General features: G+C 44.3%; 1 protein-coding gene across 15 annotated transcripts in view; it reads left to right on the forward strand.

Annotated features, from left to right (window-relative positions):
• TIAM1 (TIAM Rac1 associated GEF 1) overlaps positions 1-22,578 on the forward strand; it is a 355,067-nt gene that overhangs the window by 326,396 nt on the left and 6,093 nt on the right. For all 15 annotated transcript variants that reach the window (XM_054700321.1, XM_054700322.1, XM_054700314.1 and 12 more), the window contains 10 exons: positions 11-190; positions 1,143-1,211; positions 1,526-1,651; positions 6,987-7,095; positions 9,734-9,913; positions 10,044-10,162; positions 15,214-15,322; positions 18,675-18,733; positions 19,224-19,326; positions 21,893-21,980. In XM_054700321.1, coding sequence (XP_054556296.1) covers positions 11-190; positions 1,143-1,211; positions 1,526-1,651; positions 6,987-7,095; positions 9,734-9,913; positions 10,044-10,162; positions 15,214-15,322; positions 18,675-18,733; positions 19,224-19,326; positions 21,893-21,980 — 1,142 coding nt within the window. The remainder of the gene's footprint in view (positions 1-10; positions 191-1,142; positions 1,212-1,525; positions 1,652-6,986; positions 7,096-9,733; positions 9,914-10,043; positions 10,163-15,213; positions 15,323-18,674; positions 18,734-19,223; positions 19,327-21,892; positions 21,981-22,578) is intronic.

Genomic DNA, 22,578 nt, shown 5'->3' on the forward strand with positions numbered 1-22,578 from the left:
TGCTCCCAAGAGCACGGAACAGGTGGCCGCGTTTTGCCGGAGTCTGCATGAGCTGAACCCCTCGGACCCCAGCCCGTCTCCTCAGGACCCCACAGCGCCGCAGCTGGCCACCATGAGACAGCTGACAGATGCCGACAAGCTGCGCAAGGTCATCTGTGAGCTGCTGGAGACCGAGCGCACCTACGTGAAGGTGCGTGTTCATCTCCCCTGGCTTTCCTCAAAGGCGCCGGAGCAGTGGTGGAGTCTGCGTTGACACTGCTTTAGACTAACAGCAAAGCCAAGTCACGGATGCGAAGAGCATCTTGGTCTCTGCTGTGGAATTTGGCCTTTATTCTGAATGTTAAGATCTCCTTCTTGTTTGCAGGAGGCACGTCTGTTCTTACAGCAATTCACTGATACAACTCATTGATTGAGAAAGAAATAATAGTGAATATCCTTATAGCAATTCATTGATAGATATTTATTATATAATAATGTATTATAAATATATATATAATTGATCTATTGACTGAGCCAGGAGACGATTGTGAATATTAAGTAATTCTGACCTTTCTAAATATGTGTTGGGCTGATTCTTAAAACTGAATTCATTTTTGAAAAATTTAAGGGCACTCCTTCACAGCTGAGTCTAGGAGCTCAGCTGTTCTGACATTTAGTTATATTCCTGTAGCTATTTGATCCAACATATAATTTACCATATATTCCTTTCACTACAATAGTAGCATCATTATGTATTCCTTCACTGAATGGTTTAGTTATATTAATATTTTGTTATAAACAATGTGATCTGCTTTTAATGACTTATTTCAGCATGTAAAGCAGGGGTTAGTATATTGTGGCCCTTGGACCAAATTCTGCCCATGGGCTATTTTTGCAAATAAAGTTTTATTAGAACACATTTGTGTGTTGTCTATGCCCTCTTCCCTGCTGCAGCAGCTAAGTTGTGACAGACACCATATGGTCTGCAAAACTTGAAATATTTACAGAAAAGGCTGACTTACTTCTGCTTCAGTGGACCTTGATGACTTAGAGACTATAATGTTAGCATTTAGAACATACTTTGGTTTTTTTCTCCTTTTAGATTCTTTATAAAGACTGTTAGACTTTGGATATGCTAATGAGATATCCTTTTAACCTTTCAGGACCTAAACTGTCTCATGGAGAGATACCTAAAACCTCTTCAGAAAGAGACTTTTCTCACTCAAGATGAGGTATGGTAGAAATTGTTTTAACTTTGGGAGGGTCACACTGAGTTTGGCTTGGGGAAGAGGAAGGGCTGGAGTGTGCACGTAACATAGAAAGCATTTGGGGTTCATTTAATTGTCATAAATAGGTTAAATATTACCTGTTAAGCCCTTGGCTTGCACCCAAGGGTGCAAGGAGGAGCTGCCCCAGCCTCTGCTGGTGCGGTCATTCTTCTCTTAATTAGCTAGTTCTGATGGAAAAACTTTGAAATCAGAAGCAAATAAAGTTTCAGAACACTAATGAAATATGGAGTGAATTAAATTCTTTTTTTATCTTCCAGCTTGATGTGCTCTTTGGAAATTTAACTGAAATGGTAGAGTTTCAGGTAGAATTCCTTAAAACCCTAGAGGATGGTGTGAGACTGGTCCCTGATTTGGAAAAGCTTGAGAAAGTGGATCAATTTAAGGTAAGTCTCATCATGGGTGGATTTACCCTGGAGGTAAAGTTGAATCTCCCGCTAACATATCAAGAGGCTTCATGTGTGTGGTACTGAATCTTCCTGGTGCTGCCAGAGGGGGTCATCTTCTAAAGGAAGCCTGAGAGGGGAACTGGCTGTCTTCTTACTTGTCTGGCTAAGGTCAAACAATACATGGACTTGCACTTAAACTGGTGCATCTTTTAGGTTCTACTTTGGAAGATATACCAACCTTGACCTTTTGTCCTGTTTATGTGGGACCTTTAATACTTGCTGATGAACAAATTAGACAAGCACCCTTGGTTACTCAGTAAACACATTAATTGATGCTGTTCTGGGAAACTGCTAAATGGAAATGCTCATTGTTATCCAGGAGAAGACAACCTCCCCTCGCACAGTGTCCCTGCAGTCTTAACGAGGATTTATGACTAGCACTTCCATGAGGATGCTTACAGCTTATGTGCTCCCCTTTGCTTGGCTTTCCTTTACTGCAGAGATTTCCTGGGCTGTGCTTCCAACAGAAAGCATATGAATTCACACCCAAGGCGTTGACTTAACTCTCACCCCCGTAGACTTCTACAAAACAGCTTTGTTGAAGTATAATTGACATAAAATACACTGCATGTATTTAAGTGTAAAATCTGATGAGTTTTGACACAAGTGTACACTTGTGAAAACTTGAAGACAGGCAGGATAATGAACATGATCATCACCCCCAAACATTGTCTCCCACTCTTTGATGATTCATCTCTCCTGCGTCTTGCTGCCTCTCAGCCATGGGTAACCATGCCCTGCTTCCTGTTCCCATAGATGCCTTTGCATTCTGGTATTTTATATGAATGGAATCATGCAGCAGGTACTCTGTGTGCACCTTTAACTCAGCACAATCTTTCCATGGTCCATCCGTGTCGCTGCGTAGTAGTCAGTGGTGTGGATGCGTTACTCTTAGTTCTTCTTTCACCCCTCCTTAGGCACTTGAGCTGTTTCCAGCTGATTTTGGCAAAGCAAATACAACCGCTGGGAACACGTGTGCATCTGTTTTCATTTCTCTTGGGTAAATACCTAGGGTGTAGGGTAAATGAAATTTGTCAGGCTTTTATGCCATTGGCCTCTGTGGCTATCACCTGCGGCCTTGATCTTGTTAACATAGAGGGCGTGTGGGTTGGGGCACACGTGCCTGACTATGGACACCTGGGCATGGGTGTGTGCGCATGCGCAAGTGTGCACACCTGAGCCCAGAGGTCAGGCCTATAGGGGCAGCATTACTCGGATGAGGATGAATGACAGCTACAAGAGGAAGAGACCATGAGAGAACTCAGAGAAAGCCCAGGGAAAAGAGTGTATAGAGATTCGAGGAGGGCTCAGTTGCTGGCTCCCTGCTGGCTTGTTTCCCCTGCTTACCATTAAAACCTGTGAAAATGATGCCAAGGCTCCAGAATTCTCCTTTACATCTCTGAAACCAACAGTGAACCAACCCGGCCTGGGATGGTTGGGAACCAGACAGAGGATTGGTTCATGTGGCAAGTGTCTGGGCAGCTGTCAGGAAACTCCCAAGCTGTCTTGCAGAGCGGCTGTGCTGGGGCCTGTCCCTTCTCTCCCTCCCCACTCAGAGGTTATATTTCTGCAGCGCCCACTCTGTTTAATTCCGGCCAGTCTGGCGGGTATGTGGCATCTTGCATAGTTTAATTTTCATTTCTCTAGTGACTTCTGACACAAAATATCTTTGCTTATTTGACTCCAGTCTGTCCTCTTTGGTGAAGTGTCTGTTCAAATCCTTTGCCCATTATTTTATTGTTTTCTCATTATGAAAGTTCTCATTTGAAAGTTCTTTGGATATTTTGAATGTAAGTCCTTTATCAGATTATAATTTGCAAATATTTCCTCCTTGTCTTCTCGGACAGTGGCTCTCAAAGAGCAGAAGTTTGAAATTTGGATGGTCTTAATTTTCAGATTTTTTCTTTTTTGGGATCTTTTGGTGTTGTAGCTATGAAATCTTTGTTTTACTAGGGTTATAAAGATTTCGTAGAAGTTCTGTAGTTTGGGTATTTATATTTAGGTCTCTGATCTTTTTGGAATTATATTTATCATAGTGTGAAGAATGAGTAAAAGTCTGTATATGAACATCTAATTTTTCTGGCATAGTTTTTTTGAACTGCCTGTCCTGTTTCATGAATGATTTTGTGCTGGCGTTGAAGGCAATTCAGATGTCCCTGTGTGGACCACGCACATTGCAGAAACCTGGCTGTAATGTCAGCACAGCCTCTGTTGCTGCAGATTGCAGCAGCCCCAGATGGGAACCCAAGTGAGGGGACAGGGTTGCGGTGGCTGCTTCTGCACCCAACATGTGCCATTTCCATTGTCCTATAAACAATGCAGTATAATCACTGTTCACACAGCCCTCACATCGTACTAGGTATAATAAGTGATCTAAAGATGATTTACAGGGCACTGGAGGACACATGTAGGGTCTATGCAATTACTATGTCTCCTATACAAGGAACACGAGCTTCTGAGGATTTTGGTCTGCAGGGTCCTGCAGCCAGCCCTGGCAGCTACTGAAGGGCGGCTGTCTACAAGTTTAGAAGCCGAGGTGAAAGCTGCCCCGTCAGTGTGTTTTTTTGTGTGCCATCTCTTTCTACTGCCTCCTTAACAGGAGCTATTTAGAAAACCCAGAGCATTCATGCATCTAAGAATAGGAACATATATTTATATATACTCTCTAAATCCAAATAAAAATAATTTCAGACACAGAAAAGTTGCAAGAAGAGTGCAAAAAATACTTGGATACCCTTCACCCAGAATCCCAAATCTCTACATTTGCCCATATCTTTTCTTCTTTCTTTCCTGTCTCCTGTATGTATGTATATGTGTGTCTGTGTATTTGCTGTATATTGAGTATGATTTTTTTCCTGAACTATAAAGAGTGAGCTGCAGGCCCAAGGCCGCTTTAGCCCTAAGGATTGCCTGTAGTTCATTTGGGGTGTATTTCAAATGCATGGGTGGATTAACTTTCTCCTTTCTTTGGGATGGTTATGTCTCCATCTGGAATAACAGTTTGGTTCATCAGTTTCTGTTGATGATGACAAATCATTTCTCAATTAGTTAATTCACTGGAGAATGGGAGTATTCACTTACCCCTTCTTTTGCTATGGGGCCAGTTCTTGGAGGTTAATTCCAATGAGTTAATTGCCAAAGGAGAGTATGGTGAATAGAAATGTTCATAGAACAAATCTGAGTTTGGTGAACACAAGTGTGTTAGGAGAAGTTATTCCAGGGAGCGGCTGGCAGTTGATTTTTTTCCGCCAGCGAGTCTATTCTAAGCCGTCACTGTTGTAAATTCCATTTAGGTGGGCTTTTCTCCCTGAACTTCACTTTCCAGGTTTGCTGCATAAACTGACAGCCTCCACCCCCTCTGTAGGCCCGACACCTGGTGCACAGTGCATATCGTGCCCGAGGGCCTGTCGCAGCTTCGGAGATGGTTTCTGGGTTGTCAGTGTTCACCCCCAAACCTGCTGTCAGTTTCTGCAACTGCTGCTCTGTTTAAATTCTGACTGTGTATGGGGCCTAAAATATAAAAATGTTAAAATATTCAGACCATGTTGCATAGAGCACTGGTCTAAGGCAGTATTAGAAAAAAAAGGGTCTGCTGAATAAAGTCTATACAAATGTTGATTTATGACAACACGCACCTGAAATTTGTATGTTTCATGCAGTGCTACTTACCTAAAACATGAAATTAGTTCTTAAGCTAAATAAGTCAAATTTTGATAAAAGTGGAGGTCACATTTTGATAGTTTCCGCTTAGTGATTTGCAATGTCCATCAGCCTATGTGGAGTTTTGTGAAGTCCAGCAGAAGAGATACTCAGGGGAATTCCAATCGCTGTGTACAAACCCCTTTTCTTGGGGTCTTTTGTGCCCTGAGATCCTATTTTAAGGTCAGAGGAATAAATGAATACCTCCTGGTTCATCCCTGCTTGCTCCAGCATTTGTGCTTAGAAATATATTAGGGCAAAAAATGAGTGACTTGATGTGGGGGGTTACACTTGCAGCTTTTTCTTCCACAACTTTTCTGATTTTAATTATTGGGTGCCTCAAAGGTTCACTACCCCTGCAGAGTTCTTGGTCAAGGGTAAAGTTGGGATTGTAGGGGTTCTTGAGATGTAAAGGGAGAAAGTAGATCCTGTAGGAAAAGAATTTAGGTTTTTAATTGCCAACATCGTGTGGCAACTCTTTTGTTGCTGTAAGTAGTCTATCAGAATCTTCTGCATTATTTATTAGCAAAATTGCATTTCTGTGAACTAAAATTATCACTCAAATCTAAAACCTGATTTTTTTTTGTCTGCCTAGAACCTTTTATTCTATTTATTTTTTATTTTAGAGGAAAAACCCAAAACTGAAAACACTCACCACCATCCATTATAGCCCCTGGAACCTAACTTTTAATTGTAAGCCTGAGCATCTCGCTCTCTGAATCAGTAAAAGATGTTCTGGGTGCTGTGCTCAATAGCGAGCACTTAGCATCCTCCATAGATTCTGGGCCACTGCGGCTTTAAGTGAAACGACGCATAATGAAACTAGGTCCTTGATAATGTTGTTGGCTGGTATTCCTTTGTTCTCAGTGTTATAATAAAACAACATTGAATTAAGTGGTGTTATTTGAGGACCTGCAGTACGTTTATATAAAATGTGTTGGATAAGAAGTAACCCAAATCAGGCCATCTTTCCTCCCTGATGGTGACAGCCTCCCCCAGTGCTGCCCTCTTGGTGCAGAGACTCTGGGCTGGAGAGACGATGGCTCATTCCCATAGCCAAGCAGTGTCTTTGATCTAACTGAGCGTGTTTCTGATGCTCGGCTCCTGCTAGAGGAGAAAATGGTGATGGGGAGGGGGTGTAGTTAGCAATCGGGTGATGTGTTTTCTATTTTTGGCATCTCTTGACCTTTATTTGGTTTGCCACTTCTACCTCCTGATGGGAGCTAAGGAGAAATTTCAGATTTCTGTCTCTCCTGAAATGCCATGTATATTTTTCTCATTAATGTCCACGCTTCCCAGCCAGGCTCTGTAAAGGCAGAAGCCTAGAGAACCGGTGACATCTTCACTGTAATTGGCGAGAAGGCCAAATCCAGCATGGACTGCACGCATTTGTGAGCCCGCGTGCTCTATGATGGGCAGTTTCAGGTCACGGCTGAGCGAGGGCGCTGGGCCAGGTGGGGAGGATTAGTGTTCGTGGAGGGGGTAAGGCAGATGTGGCTTCCTGCGACATCCTGCGGCTATTTCCAGGGGAGACGGAAAATGAACTAACCGCGCTTTGTCTCATTAAATCCAGAAAGTGCTGTTCTCTCTGGGGGGATCCTTTCTGTATTATGCTGACCGCTTCAAGCTCTACAGTGCCTTCTGCGCCAGCCACACGAAGGTCCCCAAGGTCCTGGTGAAAGGTGAGGCTGTAAGACTGTGTGTGTGTGTGTCCTACTGTAGTTGGGGACTTTTGGACAGAAATCTAAGTCCAAATAAGACATTCCAACAAATAAGGACACTGAGAAATGAAATGCATGAATATCAATGATCAGTTTTGTCAGTTTCCTTATAATGAAAGTTTGATTCAGCTCTTTGGGGACAAATATTGATGGGTCACCCAAATATTGATGGGTTTTGCAATTATGCAAAAACATAGGGGGTTAGAAATTCCCTGATTTAGCCCTTGCCTTCATTAATTCATAATGATCAACTACATTTCATGTACCTCTTATGGAGTCTCACCTGCCCCTCTTTAAGTTCATAGGTGTGCACTAGCAGCCACCACCATTCACTCAGGAAAACCCCTCAAGTGGCAGTTGTTTCGCACAGAGCAATTTTTATATCAGCGAGCTCCTTTTCCTCTGTGTCGGAAAGATGATAGAACATTTTAGTAGCCTCCAAAATGTCGTTTTGCTTCCAGAGGTCAGCCTGGGATAGTTGGTGAGAGCTCAGAGGATCAGATAAACAGTTCCTTGGGAAACATTGTAGAGCTGATAGTGTGATTTCCTAGAAATCTCTGGAAATCAGCCTCTTTGTTCACACTGTAGGCAACTGCTAATCAAGTCCCTGAATATGCAAATCATTTACGTAGATTCCGTTTATGTTGCTGCCAAAGAGAACTAGCTGGAGTTAATTCAACACCTGTTAAAGGAAATTCTGGTGCAGGCCTGGGGTCTGGTAACAACAGACGGCCCCTCCCTAAGCAATGGCATCCTCAGTGATGGTGATTTCCGGTATAGCAGGGTCAGTTAAAGGGAAGCCAGAGTTTTCCTGGCCTGCCCTCCCACCTCCTCTAGAGCTTCGCTTGTGCCATTGGCCACATAGTTAGTTCTGTGTTTCCTTTTGGACTTTAACTGAATGTTCGTTGTTAGGAGATTGTTTGCATAACTGTTTTCGGGCATTTTGTTCTCTGGTGAATTATAGGCTCAGTATTGTCCTTAGGGCACTTAGTGTCACTTGTCACCTCTCATTTAAATTCTGCCCCTATGGATTTTTCTTAATTCGATGGCATCTCTTGCCCTTGAAAGATATTAGTGTCTTTCAAAACTGTCCTTTAAAATGTTTGATAGCACCCATGTTTTTTCTAATGGTCAAGTGTGCCCCGAGGATGAAGAGAACTCTTGGAGAGAACCCCTGGAGTCTGATTCCTCTTTATGGGGTTTAAAATGGATGAAAAGGTTGAGACCTTTATGAGCTCTTGCCTCTATGATTGCTGTTTGCCTTAGTTGAATAAAAACATCAAAAAGGATCATTTTACAATTTCACAAGACTCTCTTATAGTGTCTTGTGGCCTTAGCTCACACCTAGTCAGTAGACATGGAAACATATTTTTTATCACACTTAATATGTAGCCCCACTGTTAAGTCTCTTTGCTAAATGATCCCTCCTCCCTCCCATGTTGGCCCACACTGTAGGGCCCCTCACCATTTCTTTGTACCTGGAAGGCATTAGCCTTGTCACCCTAATTATCCTCTGCAGGTGCCCCTCGGTGTTCTGGGGACCCACAGCTCCCTCAGCAGCTTCTCAGACCAGCTGGGGCACAGGCAAAATCTGGGCTGGAAAGTGAGGCCTGTGTGAACAGAGGTAGCTGTGGGCTTCCCCACTGAGATGACTCCCAGTCCTGAGCAGCAAGGCCTCTCCGCAGATGCTAATTGCGGGTGGCACTGAATTAACATGGACCAGATATTAAAATGAACTCACTGTGGAAGACCCAGGCCTGCTCCACTTTCCCAGCTGCCAGGTGTGGCTGCTTCCATTTTTTCCTGCTGTTTCTTAAAAGAGCTTCTGCCAGTGATGAAATGCTTGAAAGATTGGGAACACCAGAGCCGGGAGTGTTCCAGAATGTAGGCTTTCTTTGTACTCACAGCAGGAGAGGGGAGCAGATCAGGAGACAGTTGCCCTGGGGCGGGGGGCAAGATGTGCAGGGCCACAGGGGAAGCCCTAGGGCGGGTTAAGAGGCCAGGAATTGAGGGGGAAACGTGGCTAGAGCTGTTGTCTTGGTTTCCTTGGGAAGGAACAAGGTTAGCAAGCCTGTGGATGGTTGGCTTGAATAATTTCAGCAGTTCTTGGGTGTGGGGGCTTCCCAAGGGGTATGGTACCAGAGCAGAGAGCAATGGCCCAGAGTGTAAGAGGCTAAGAGTCTGAGAGAAGAAGGGGTGTGTACATATGTGGGGGGCTCTGGATTGGTTAGACATGAACAAATATAATGAATATTCCATCTCTAGGACTTGCCAGCCCTGGGAGAGGCAGTTTCCCCAGGGTCTGTAAGGCCCCCATGTCAAAATATCAGAATAAAAAGACAATTCTAATATATGGAGGAGAAACAGCAGTCCCTGAAAGTCCATGTGTGTAGGATGTACAAACCGATTACCCCGTAATTCATTGGACACCCCCCCCATCAGCTGACACATACACGTGTCACCAGGCCTTCCACTGTCTGACCCCACACGCCCGCCTCAGACCAGTCCTGTAAAAAGGCCTCTTGGAATAAATGAGTGGAGCCCTGGGCAGAAAATCCCCTGGGCCTTCCTCCCCAGCCCTGTGCTTAAACTCTTCCAGCCAAGACCGACACAGCGTTCAAGGCCTTCTTGGACGCCCAGAACCCGAGGCAGCAGCACTCGTCCACGCTGGAGTCTTACCTCATCAAGCCCATCCAGAGGATCCTCAAGTACCCGCTGCTGCTGAAGGAACTCTTTGCGCTGACGGACGCGGAGAGCGAGGAACACTACCACCTGGACGGTAGGCCTGGGCCCCTCGGCATGATCCCCACAGGCCTGGGCCTGATCCCCCTGGCCTGATCCCCCTTCCCAGACCTAGGCACCCCCCCTTCCCCCCACTTGGCAGCTCCTCACCACCTGGCCTCTTGCAGTGGCCATCAAGACGATGAACAAGGTTGCCAGCCACATCAATGAAATGCAGAAGATCCACGAGGAGTTTGGGGCCGTGTTTGACCAGCTGATTGCTGAGCAGACTGGCGAGAAAAAAGAGGTACGGACCCCTTCTTGGGCCATCTCTCTGGAAAACTGGGTCCATTGGAGGATTCTTTTTAAAGGTGTTATTTTGAGGAAAATAGTTACGCACATACTGTTTTTATTGGTGGAACTTTTACTCTTAACCGAGGCCATGAAGGTGGGTTTTCTTCCTCAGCTGAATTCCACCTTCATAGAGCGAATGTGCTCTGAGTCTCACCCAGTCTCACCCCATCACCCTCGGGACCTCAGGGTTTGCTCTGTGTTAAAAGTGAGCAAATGTTCTCTGCCATCACCTGGCCTGCTTCTGTAAGCACTGCTCAAGGCCAACGCTATGACCCCAGGCCTAGAGTAACAGCCGGCGGGTAGTTTGTGGTCAATAAATAATTGTTGGGTGAAAAGTTTTATATATTTTGGGATCAATTTTTTTTTTAAGTTACCCAACCTATAAAACCCACTTAGAAGAAACAGTGACAGGAGCAGATGCACCTGAGGACAACTCAGGGAGACCTGTGAGAAGCACCCCCCTCCCAGACAAGAGCTCATGAGAATAAACGCTGAGGATCTGGCAGGGGTGAGAGGGGTGTGTGAGGTAATAGTCGTCATCCATGCTTTGTCCATCCTGATTCATCTAGAATGGATCTCACCTCAAGGAAAAGATGGAGAAATCCTGTAGGGCACCTGCTGTGGTTGGTAGGAGGGTGGAGGGAAGCCGGGTGGGTAGCTTGAGTGTAGACAAGAGCAAACAGCCTCATCTTCAGAAATGCTGGGGGGTTATTGTACAGGTTCTTTTTTTATTATTATTTATTTTCTTAGATTCCATAGTTCTCCTACCACCACAGCACCCTAGTCCCTTATGCTCTTCCCTCCCCTGTTTTGATCCTTCTCCATCCCCCCTCCACCACCGTGTGCCTCAATCTGTGGTCAGTTTGCAAGTTTGGTCTTTTTCCTGACCCTTCATTTAGTTTCTCGTTATTCTGCATTTAAGTGAATAAGTCAGAAGGAAAAAGATAAATATCAGTACTTTTTTTATGTTCTCAGGGAAACAAAAGTTTTCAGACTGTTCAGATAGTTTTCAGAGGTAAAATCAGCTCCTCTACATGTGACATGAACACACAGTAAGGAGTTCACGAATAAAGGAAACCAAGTAGGTATTGTCTTCCCTCACTGGGCAATGAAATGTGACATATTGAGATGCTGTGTCCCTGGAGACAAGCTGGTTTTCCCATAGCAGGTGGAAGTCAATTAGGTTGATTCCAGACTAGACAGAGTGTATAGGTTACCTGTGACCTGTACCTTCTGAAGGACCCCTAGGTGCCCCGAGACAGCGCCCTGGGTTGGAATCTGCAGTCTGGTGAACCAGGACGGTGTGCAGGAGAGGATGCAGAGTTTTCCATGGAAATGCAATTTGTTTTTTCTGCATGATAATTATAAGGAACAGATGTCCTTAGTCAGCTTGGCAGAGAATTTAAGCAGAGTATAGAAGAAATGGACATAGATATTCTGAATTTAATTCTAATTTTATTGTAGAACATGTCTCAGAAGAAAAATAGATTGTGCTCATTAAAGAAAAAGGCAAAATACAAAAAAGACAAGGGAAAAAACTATTTACAACCTCAATATACAGAACTCCACCACTTTTAATGTTTGGGTGTTTCTTGTGATTTTATATATAAATATAGATGTGTGTGCTTGAATAATTATAATTTATAGTAATTTTGTACCTTCATTTTTTATGTTGACTAATGAATGTCCATGTATGTTAAATTTATTCAAAGGACTCATTTAAATTTTTGGACAGTACTTCATTGTACTAGTGAACAGTGATTTCCTTAATTCCCATTGTTTGAACAGTCCCCTTGGCATCGTTTTGGACTGCTATGAAAAATATTGCAATTTTTTTTTAATTGTAAGACTATCCCTACCCATATTTCAGTTTATTTTATTTTGACAGAAGTGAATTTTTGAGGTCATGAAAATGAACATTTTCATTACATTTTTTATTATGTGCAGAATTAATTTCTGGATTTTAATCATCTTGGGAGCAAAGGATCTTTTCAAGATTAGCAGGTGATATGATGGTAAAGTGCAAGGAGTTTAGAAAAAAAGATGAATGTGATTCAAAAGTCAGAGACTATAAAAGGGGACTATGGCTTTGGTGAAATTGCTCATCCTCTTAAATGAAATTCTGACAATCAAGTAAGAAATCTCCCCAGTGAGGAACAAAGAGATACAGTGCTGTACAAAGTAGGCTCTTGTGAGCTGAGATTTTGTGAAAAGAAATGTACCAAAGATGCCGGGAGCGACATTTGAGTGAGTGCCCGAGCCAAAAAGGAGTGCTATCCTGGGCCAGTATCAGGTGGCCAAAACCCAGAAAAATGAAGCTTAGGAAAAGTTGTCAAAGAGCAGCAAAGGATTGTTTTAGCATCACAAAAGCAGTAAGAAGGAAATGGACAATATTTGCTTCCTCCCACCCCCTCAGATTGAGTCCCCATAGAATCCTTCCCGAAGGCACCCATGCACCATCACCACAGTCCCCTGTGCTCCTCCCTCTCTCCCTCCCTCTGCTACCCATCCTACCTCCTCCCCGGCAGGATGTCTCTGGTTTATAATTGTCTGTTTTTGCTTTGTTGTGTTTTGTACTGTTATTATTTTTTTACACTGATGTCTTATTTGGTTCCCCTATATTCCTGCTATAAGTGAAACCATCCGATATTTTTCTTTTTCCTTCTGGCTTATTTCACTGAGCATAATTCCTTCTAGTTCCATCCATGTTGCTGCGAATGGCATGAGTTTATCTTTTTTGATTGCTGAGTAATATTCCATTGTGTATATATGCCACATCTTCTTAAAAAATTTAAAAAATGATAAATGTTAAAGTAAAAAAATTAAAATAAATAAAAATAAATATGGGCCCCCCATAGGGGGCCACGGGTATAATAATAGCCAAAGACAATCGTGCCTCAAGGAAAGTGACCCCAGTCCATTTGCTCTTTCTGTGCTCCGCTGAGGAACATGGCCTTTACCCTGGACAGGGAGGAAGGGTCTGGGGGAACTGGTGGGTCCTTGGGTCTGTGCTCAGGTCACTACAGCACTACCTATGGGGTGCACTGGACACTCCAGAAACGTGGGGATGCAGGGACTGGAGATGGGCACGTTGTGGGCAGGTTTTCACAAAGCTGATTCCTGACTGTGGCTGTTCCCCTCCAAGGAGACCCATTTGGCACCCACATGGCTTCTTGAACACTCCGCAGGGGGTCAGGAGCTGCTGGGGATAGTAGGTTTATACCGAAATGGTTGCAGTCCCAGGACCACCAGGCACCGAATCCTGCCTTAGGCCTGCTCCCCTCAGGAGACAAGCTGGCAAAGGCACATTTTATGATGCGAATGTGCCTTTCGCTTCCTGTTTCCCTGGGTGCTGGCCTACAGAGAGCATCCCCTTTGCTTAGGTTGGAGGAAATAAAGGCCAAAGGGTGTGTTTCTCCTCAGAAAAACGTCCACAAAACCTCACTCAGCAGGTATTCTGGTCCTTGTTGGGGTAGAGACCTCTCAGCAGAACTCATGAGGTCTTGGGACTTGGGTAGAAGATTCAGAAAGGGACCAAGAAAAGACCAAGGGAGAGAGACCTTCAGCCAGAGGGAGCAGCCCTGCCCCTTATACCTTCTGCCATATGGAAGCATGTCAAAAGAGAGGAACCATGTGTGCCTGTCCTGTATCAGTTCCTTTCAACTGTATAACAAACAACACAGAATCTATTAGCTACAGATACCTATTTCACAGCTGGCTATGTAAGTCAGCTGAAGGTCAGGGACTTTTGGCAAACTCCAGACCTTGTGGCTCAGGCAGACACCACTTCTCTTACTCTGTGGATCAAGACTGAAGCAGTCTTAGCTATCTAGACTAAAGCTTGGCATGTCCTTGCCAAGGCTGGAAGGTCAAAGCTCAGGAGGGTTGGTAGATCTTGTTGTGCCAAGTCCACAGTTTGGGCTTTGCCTCATCTAGTGTGGCAGGTGCTGCAAAGCATGTGCTGCAAGGGCAGGTGTAAAATTCTGTACCAGGGAGGAAGTAGAGTTTGGATATTGATATACCACAGTGACCTTAAATCATTTTTAAAGACATGAAGCTATGGCCCAGAATGTTTCCTGGGAATGTGACTTGTTATATAACCAGTTCTCTTCTGTGTGGGTCTTAGGGTGCTAGGTAGCAGAGGCTGTGGGGTTTCCTTTCTTGAGTCTGTCCTAGAAGTTTGGTTAACTAGTTATCTAATATATACAAAATAATACAGTTGCCTGATGGCCCTGGCAGAGTGGGAACTGGTCTGTCTGAGCTGGTTTAACATTTGACGTTCAGGGACCTGTGATTTCTGAGGATCCCAGACCTCACACCACACATGCTTAATGGACACAAACGTTTCAGTTGGATTCTCTTTTCTCATGTGAAATAAAATCTTTAAAATGAGGTGGAAGGAAAAAAAAAATTGATTTCACTGCTTCCCCACAGACTCTGCCCCCAAAGGGATTGAACTAGTGGAAACCTTTGTAGTTTTTTGAGGTCGAGCTGCAGCATTGATGCTGGTTGGTCTCACTGGGAAACACTCTATCTGAACATAGAACATCACCAGTTTTGACAGATTGAAACACTATTTTCATGAAGTAGAATAGATGTCAACCTGCTAACTATTTTATTTTTTTTTGATTATGTTTCTTGAGGTAATGTTGGTTTACAACTGTTTACCTTAGGGGTACAGGTTCACACCTCCTCAAATGTGTGTTATATCACTCCCACCACCAAAGCCCCCCCTAATTCACCACAGTTCATTGGGCTTTCTCCCTACCCTCACTCCCACCTCCACCTTCCCATTTTAGTAACCTCAACTCCACAGTCATGTTAGGGTATGTTTTTGTCTCTTTGCTTTATTTCTTGATGTGCTGTGTGTGAGTGAAAACATTTGGTATTTGTCTTTCTCCTCCTGAATTATTTCACTGAAGACTGCTGAATTTAAAATATCATGAAACCCCAAACAGTGCCTAACTCCTCCCAGTAAGCCTTGCTTGTCCCTGGTGGTTTCAGGTTGCAGATCTGAGCATGGGGGACCTGCTTCTGCACACCACAGTGATATGGCCCAACCCACCCGCCTCGTTGGGAAAGTGGAAGAAGGAGCCAGAATTGGCAGCCTTTGGTATGTACTGGGGAAAAAGAGGCTGGCTTATTTTCAAAATAAGAACATTTCTTTTATCAGACAGAATTGATTATAATCAAGTTGGTGACATGTGTCTGCACTGGTCCTCCTGCTGTGGCCACCATCATGACAGATACAAATGGAACCTTCCGGTTAAGTACACCTGGCTTCGTGGGGACAGGCCTGCCCTAGGTATAAACACATAGCAGGGATAGATTTTCTTTTTGTTGCTGCTGCTGCTCTGAATAACTTTCCAAAATAATGAGTTTTGGAAGAAAAACTAAAGTGAAAAATCAAGGCCAAACTGTGTCTGCTTCTGAGACACCCTCCCCAGTTGTAATTAATTCTCACCCTGACTCTGTGTGGCTGGAATTCAGGACACCAGTTCTCAGTGGGCCTGTTGTGGCACCTCGGGATGTCTTGGTCACTGGCAAGGTGCTTCTCCAACACAGTGTGACTAATACCACCCAAAGTAGGGGTGTCTATGAATGATTTATGGCTTAATAAACTAGTTCAGGTGGAGGCAGTTGCTGCAATTAACAAAGCTCTCATGGTTAGATTGTTAGGCTTTTTGAGAGAAAGCGAGGATGGGCTGGCACCCTGGGAATTGTGGATGATGAAGGAAACATGGCCGCTGTGAAAATGCTTGCGTGGCAGGTGGTAGGCTCCTAGCAGGACACCATCGACAGTTTGTGCTTTGCTCTGTTACTTTCCCTGCCTCCTCTGAGAAGATTCATGGGTAAAATTGTGCTAGAAAGGGAGTCTAGTATTTCTAGCCTCTCACCTTATTTTTGGAGGGGAGGAAAGGGCTATATTATTGCTTACTGCTTCTTTGACTGAATTCTTTTTTTCCTCAATGTGAGTAGTCTTCCCAATGGATCATCCCAGTGATAATAAAATCAGAATGTTTAATACAAAGATTTATTGAGCTTCCTGCTTAGATCTCTCGGCTTTCCCTGAGCAAGACAGTGATGTTCCTAAAATTTTCAAACTAACTGTTGATGCCATATCATGAAAAATAACAAAGGAATATAGACGTGTGCAGGAAGAGGTGATTAAATATCATGTACAGAGGGTAATGAGCTTTTAAAAAATCAGCAGTGTTGGGTGGGGCTGGAGGCTTGGCCAGGGGGCATGGATGGTATTTATGTTCTTGTCACTATTGTCTTTTCTGCTTTCTATCTTGCATTTTCTACTTGGAAAGATCTGTGAGCTCTCTCGTGGTTCTTGGTAGGTCACTTATAGGACGTAGGATTCTGAAGTCAGTGACCCAGACTGCCTACCATGTGATACTGGCTGACAGACCATTTCACAGTCAGCACTGGGATTTTTCACAACTATCTACTAAATTACACAGGTTTTCTGGAGTTAGAAATAAGCAAATTGAGAACAAAAAGAACAGTGAGAAAGTAGGGATCGGCAAACTTTCTATGAGTCACACAGTATATATTTTGGCTGTACAGGCCAGGAGGCCACCAGTAGCCGAAGTCCCGTGGGTGATATGTGGATGGGTGTGCGAGGTTGTATCAGCGGCTGCTGTAAACGGGCAGCCGCTCTGGTTGGCCAACTCGTGATATGAAGGTTAAGGAGATGCCAATTTTGAGGTTTGTTGCCACTTGCTGCACAAATGCAAAAGGGGGAATGTGTGTAATGTGTGTGTGGGGGGGCTGGCATGGTATGGTGTGGTTGGTGTGTGTGTGGTTTGTGTGAGCAGTGTGATCTGTGTGTATGTGTGTGGTTGGTATGTGTGATGTGATCTCTGTGGCGGGTGTAGCTGTGATTGGTGTGTATACAGTTAGTGTGTGTGGTATGACCTGTCTATGGTTGTGTATACAGTGTGGTGTGATCTGTGTATGTGGTTGGTATGTGGTGTGATTTGTGTGTGTGGTGTGACCTGTGTGTGATTAGTGTGTGTATAGTATATGCGGTGTGGTTTGTGTGTGTGTATGGCATTTGTGTATGGTGTGATTGGTGTGTGTTGGTGTGATCTGTGTGTGTGGTTGGTATGGTGTGGTTGGTGTGTGTGGTGTGATCTCTGTGTGTGTGTAGTTCCCTCTTGCCCACCTGGCCCCTGTGTCGTGGCTTGTTTACAAGGGGGAGGTGTGGAGTAGGTATGTCCTGGCTGTGAAGGGACAGAGCCCCCCAGTCCAGTGGTCACTCTGCTGCCAAACTCTGGGGCAGGGACACAGCAGCAAGCTGAAGACTGCTCAGGGCTCTGTGGCCAGAGGCCAGCTTATTATCCAGCACCCTCTGCAAAGTGATAGTTTGAGAGCAGGGGTGAGTGAAGGCAGATTGTCTGCATCATGATCAGCTGATTTATGATTCCCAGTCCTTCAAGCAGACACGTTTCCAGTTTTGGGGTGATTTCAAATAGTAAGGCAGAACTCACTGCACTGGAATTGCTGTGCCCTTGGGATCAGCGTGTGGAGGAAGATGGAGTCCCCAATACAGAGATCTTGATGGGCTGGAACCACCCATATTTTTCCCTCTAGGGGGAGGCAGACTCATTGAGTGTTCAATATGTTTGCCTTTTTGTAAGGGATTCTATAGAAATGAGCATTGTTAAGCAATTCAGCGGAAGATTAGCCATCATTGTGTCTCCTCAAAGAATAGAATAATGGTACATACTTCTTACTGTAAAGAGTTTACTGTGACTCAACCTGTTTGGAAGAAGCAGAACTACATCCTACTTCATAAACTAATTTTCATTTCTTCAGGTCAAAAAGATGAGTTACCCTTCCTGAACTGTGAACCTTGTGTATGTGTAATATTAGCTTACTTTGCATTAATATAAATCACCTTAAGCAATTACAACATTATAGCCACCATTCAGGATGTTTGCATTATGCCTCCAGCAGCTGAACTTGGGTATTTTTGTTTACATATGTACTAGCTAAAGTTTGTTCCTTTTTTTTTTTTTAATATTTATTTACTTATTTATACAAGCACTGGGTTCAGTCAGAAGCGCGGGAGGGTGAGAGGATTCCCAGAGCCAGCGCTGGGAGCAGAACAGGCAGACTGACGAAATACACTGCACTAGCTAAAGTTTTAAATTTGAAATGATGCCATCATGAAAAATACTACTTTTACCCAAAAGTTTCCTGGGGGTGTGGATGAGGGATTTCTGTTTTTCTAGGCTTTTTGTGTTTATGTTCAACCTGGAAAATCTAGTCTCGGTAGGCCTTTGAGTTCTACAGATGTGAGGAATGAGTGGGACTTGGAGTAGGGGATCTGCTTACCAGGATCTCGCTGTCCTCATATAACTGTGCTGTTTGTGACCTCAAGTTATGAAAGGTAAGAGACAAAGAGCCTTGTGTGTTGTGTGCCATCACCCCTTTGTTTCTCTTTTCAGTCTTCAAAACAGCTGTGGTTCTGGTGTATAAAGATGGCTCCAAACAGAAGAAGAAACTCGTAAGACTTCTTATTTCACACCCTAGTTTGAAACTGTCTTCCTCTCTAGCTGTTTCTCTGTTACAGTCCACCCCTCTGTCAGGCAGGCACCTGCTGTGACTGGGTCACTGAGGATTCAGGGTGTTGCTCATCCTGTCATCTTCTGTTTAGGGTCACATTTAGAGCAGGGTGGTCAATGGCTGTTGGGCTTTCTGTATATTCTTTTTCTTTCCCTCTTCTTCCTGTCCTTCTAGTTCTTGTACTGGGGTCCTTTTTCTCCTCCTTCCTGTATCTCTCTTTGGGTGCTAACTTTAGTCAGTGGATCAGTTTTGCACACTGATCACATGTGCATCCCTTGGCCTCTCACTTTCTGCTGCATGAACTTCACAGGGGTAAAGCTGGATAAGCTTTGGGGTTCCAGCATCACTGATTTTGAAAATGTAGGGGTCTGAGGACTGATCCAGGATAAAGCAGATTGTTCTCATGCACCTGGTTCCCTCTCTTCCTGCAGGTAGGATCTCACAGGCTTTCAATTTATGAGGACTGGGACCCTTTCCGGTTTCGGCACATGATCCCCACCGAAGCTCTGCAGGTTCGAGCTTTGGCAAGTGCAGGTGAGCTGTGCAGCGTGCAGGTGCATATTCCAGAGGTGTCTGTGCAGCGTTTATCTGAATTCATGCTCTTCATCTGACCGCCTACCCTTTTGTTCTCCTATGCTGAGCTCTCTCTTCCGTCAGTCCCTCCTTTGCCTCTTATTTGCTTAGCCATTTATTAAATATAGTCAACCTCTTAACAACACAGGAGGTTAGGGGTGCCCCTAATCAAAATCCCAGGATGCTCAGGTCCTGTATAGTTGCCTTCAAACTGTGTTGTTCCAACACCAACTGTAATAGAAGGCAGGGAGGGAAGGTGGAAGGCAAATGACTGGGATGGAGGATGGACTCAGTGAACGTCTGTAATGCCTTTAATATTGTTTGAAAGAATTCTAATCATCGTGTATATATGTGAATAATGTTATAGTGACTAGCATCTGTGTGGCAATGAATCTTACTTCTGGAAAGAATTCTTGAGACCATGATCAGACAAAGGCCATGTAAATAACTCACTTGCCTTTTCACTGGGAGACCCCAAAAGACCACCCAGAGCACAAGAAAGTCATTGAATATGTACATTCACATGTATTTTTTTCCCCAGAAGCATTACAGATTTTTATCTTTGCTATTTTTGTGATCCAAGTAGTAATGAACCGAGTTATAGGGTAGCAGAGGGTGTCTTTAATAAGATTTCATGCTGCTTCAGGCATGTCGGGGGAGAATGTCAGCGGGGTGCTGTCTGAAAGCAATATTCCTGTGACTTGGGGGCCCTGACCAGGGCTTTATTGGGGGCTGCTCAAGGGCATATTCATTGCAATTGCTCTTCTGGGTGTACCCTAGGAGGGAATCAGGTGGTAACTCTCTGAACACACCACTCCCCACTTGACAGGGCTGGCAGGTGCAGCTTTCCAGGAGTAAAGATTGGCCATGGAGGTGCATCCTTGCAGAGGCACTTGCACTCCTGTTGCCCCCTGCTCACATCTAGTAAAAAAGGCACATTAAGTTCTGGTGTCCGAGAGGTGTGGCCTCATCCGCTCCCCATTTCCACTGTTTCTACTTCTGTGAGCACACACAGTGGCTCTGACCCTCATGAAACTAGCCCCCCATAGTCCAACATTCTGAGGGGAAAAGCTCCTGCAATATTTGTTAAGCAATCAGTTCTCACACAGGTGAACCTGGGTGTCTCTGCCCCCATAGTTACACCCGTGATAGGAAAACTTAAGGGCAAAAACCATGTATTTGGAATGATCATTTGCCTGCAAAGGGTTTCTCTCACTTTCCAGCACTGAGATTTACCCTCATACCTTTTTACTTATGATTTGATCGCAAAACTAATTAGCCCATGACTTATCAGTAACCTGTAAGCTGTAGGGAGGAAGAAGAGAGTTGTGGGTCTGTGAACAGCTATAGTAGCATTTTGAGATGTGAGCACTTAAAGATGAATGTCCTCTTACTTTGCAATCTTAAATTGCGAATTATCTAGTTGAAATGGTTCCTTGTGTCTGGTTTGTGAGTGGGAGAGCTTGAAAGGCTTCTGAACAGGAACTTTGCCTTCTCTGGCAACTAAACACATAAAGACTTTAAAACCTGAAAACAAAGGCATCGTTATGATGTGGTCTTCCATGCTCTCCCCTTGCTTTTCACTCAAGTTTAAAACCATCAAGATTAAGCCTTATTTCATGGAGTCATAAAGATCAACCAGCATTTCCCCATGGTGAGGCAATACTGCAGCGGATTTGATCCAGGCAGAATCAGGACATGGAATTTCTAGATTTTATCTAAGTTGGAGAAAGCCTATGAAACTTATTGCAGATGACCATGGCTGAATCATGTGGGTACAATGGGGGTTTGTGTCCAGGGTTCTGAGCTGCTGGACAAGAATGAGACCTCGGAATTGCTACGTCTGTGTGTTTGCAGAGAACAGTGGCTTGGCCAAGCTCTGTTCATGACTTAAAGTTATATGGTGTTGCGAGGCTTATAACAATTAAAATCATACAGTGTTGCAAACCAGGTATTCAGACTTAAAATCACCCTAAAATAGAACTGTTCCTTGCTTTCTCTATATGCTATTTTTACTTCTCTTAGAGTGGGTTCCATTGGGAGACTGAGAAAAAGGAGCTCTGTTTGTTTCCAGGATCTCTTTGTCCAGGGCACTAAACCTGGTCATTCAGGGCAAAAGCTCTGCCCATGGACAGATGTAAGGGACCTGGTGAAATCTGCGTGGGAATCTTGTCCTCTGTCTAGTCCAACTGTTGACAGAACAACTAATCACTTAATTAAAATAGTTTAGCCCAACAGACTGTGCAGCCCAAAGGGTCAGTTCTTCAATCAGTGATTGACTGATTGTCCTTTTAGATCGTCTGGAAGGAGATTTTAGCACTGGGATGTCTCCCAAGCATTCTTTTTCTTAGCATCCATTAAGCTTTCAAACACTTTGTCTCTCTAGATCATAGATCTTAGTGATCTTCTTGTGGTCTAACGCTGCTCTGCACCCGTTAATCTTACACCACAGTGTGGTAAGTGCTTTGTCAAAATGTAAATCAATCCATTTGGAACATACCCTCATACATGCCTGTAATTTATCCAGATGCAGAAGCAAATGCCGTGTGTGAAATTGTCCATGTGAAGTCGGAGTCAGAAGGGAGGCCGGAGAGGGTCTTCCACCTGTGCTGCAGGTAAGCGTGGAGCGTGAGTGCACCCTGTGCAGCCCAGAGCCAGGCACACGGCTGCGTTCCATTGTGTAGATGCGCCACATCTTCCTCGTCCACTCATCTGTCATCAGGCCCTTGGGCTGTCCACAGCTTGGCTATTGTGAACTGTGCTGCAGTGACCATGGGGGTGCAGCTATCTTTTCGAATTGGTGTTCTCCTATCTTACAGAAGAGAGATTACTGAATCATATGGCAGATCTATTTTTAATTTTTTGAGGGGCCTCCACTGTTTTCCATAGTGGCTGCACCAGCCTCCATTCCCACCCACAGTGCCTGAGGGACCTCAGTATTTGGGTGCTCTGTTGAGCCTCAAGAATCTTGTGGTTTGTGCGTCCAAATAAACATTTCAGAATGAAAGGCTTAAGTACTAAGAGCAGAATTTGGCAACTTCTTGATGCGAAATCCATCTGTCCATCAATCCATTCATCAGTGGGCTGGGCTGCCCCAGATTGACTGCAGATGATCTGCAGAGCATTAAAAGGAAAGAAATAAGTGTTCTTTCCCCCAGTGATGATGACACAGCTTGGCATAAAAATTGGAGTCATGGCTCCATCTTTAACCTC

This window comes from Talpa occidentalis, unplaced genomic scaffold, assembly GCF_014898055.3.
Source record: "Talpa occidentalis isolate TD23 unplaced genomic scaffold, MPIMG_talOcc4v2.1 talOcc4.4, whole genome shotgun sequence".
Taxonomy (NCBI): domain Eukaryota; kingdom Metazoa; phylum Chordata; class Mammalia; order Eulipotyphla; family Talpidae; genus Talpa; species Talpa occidentalis.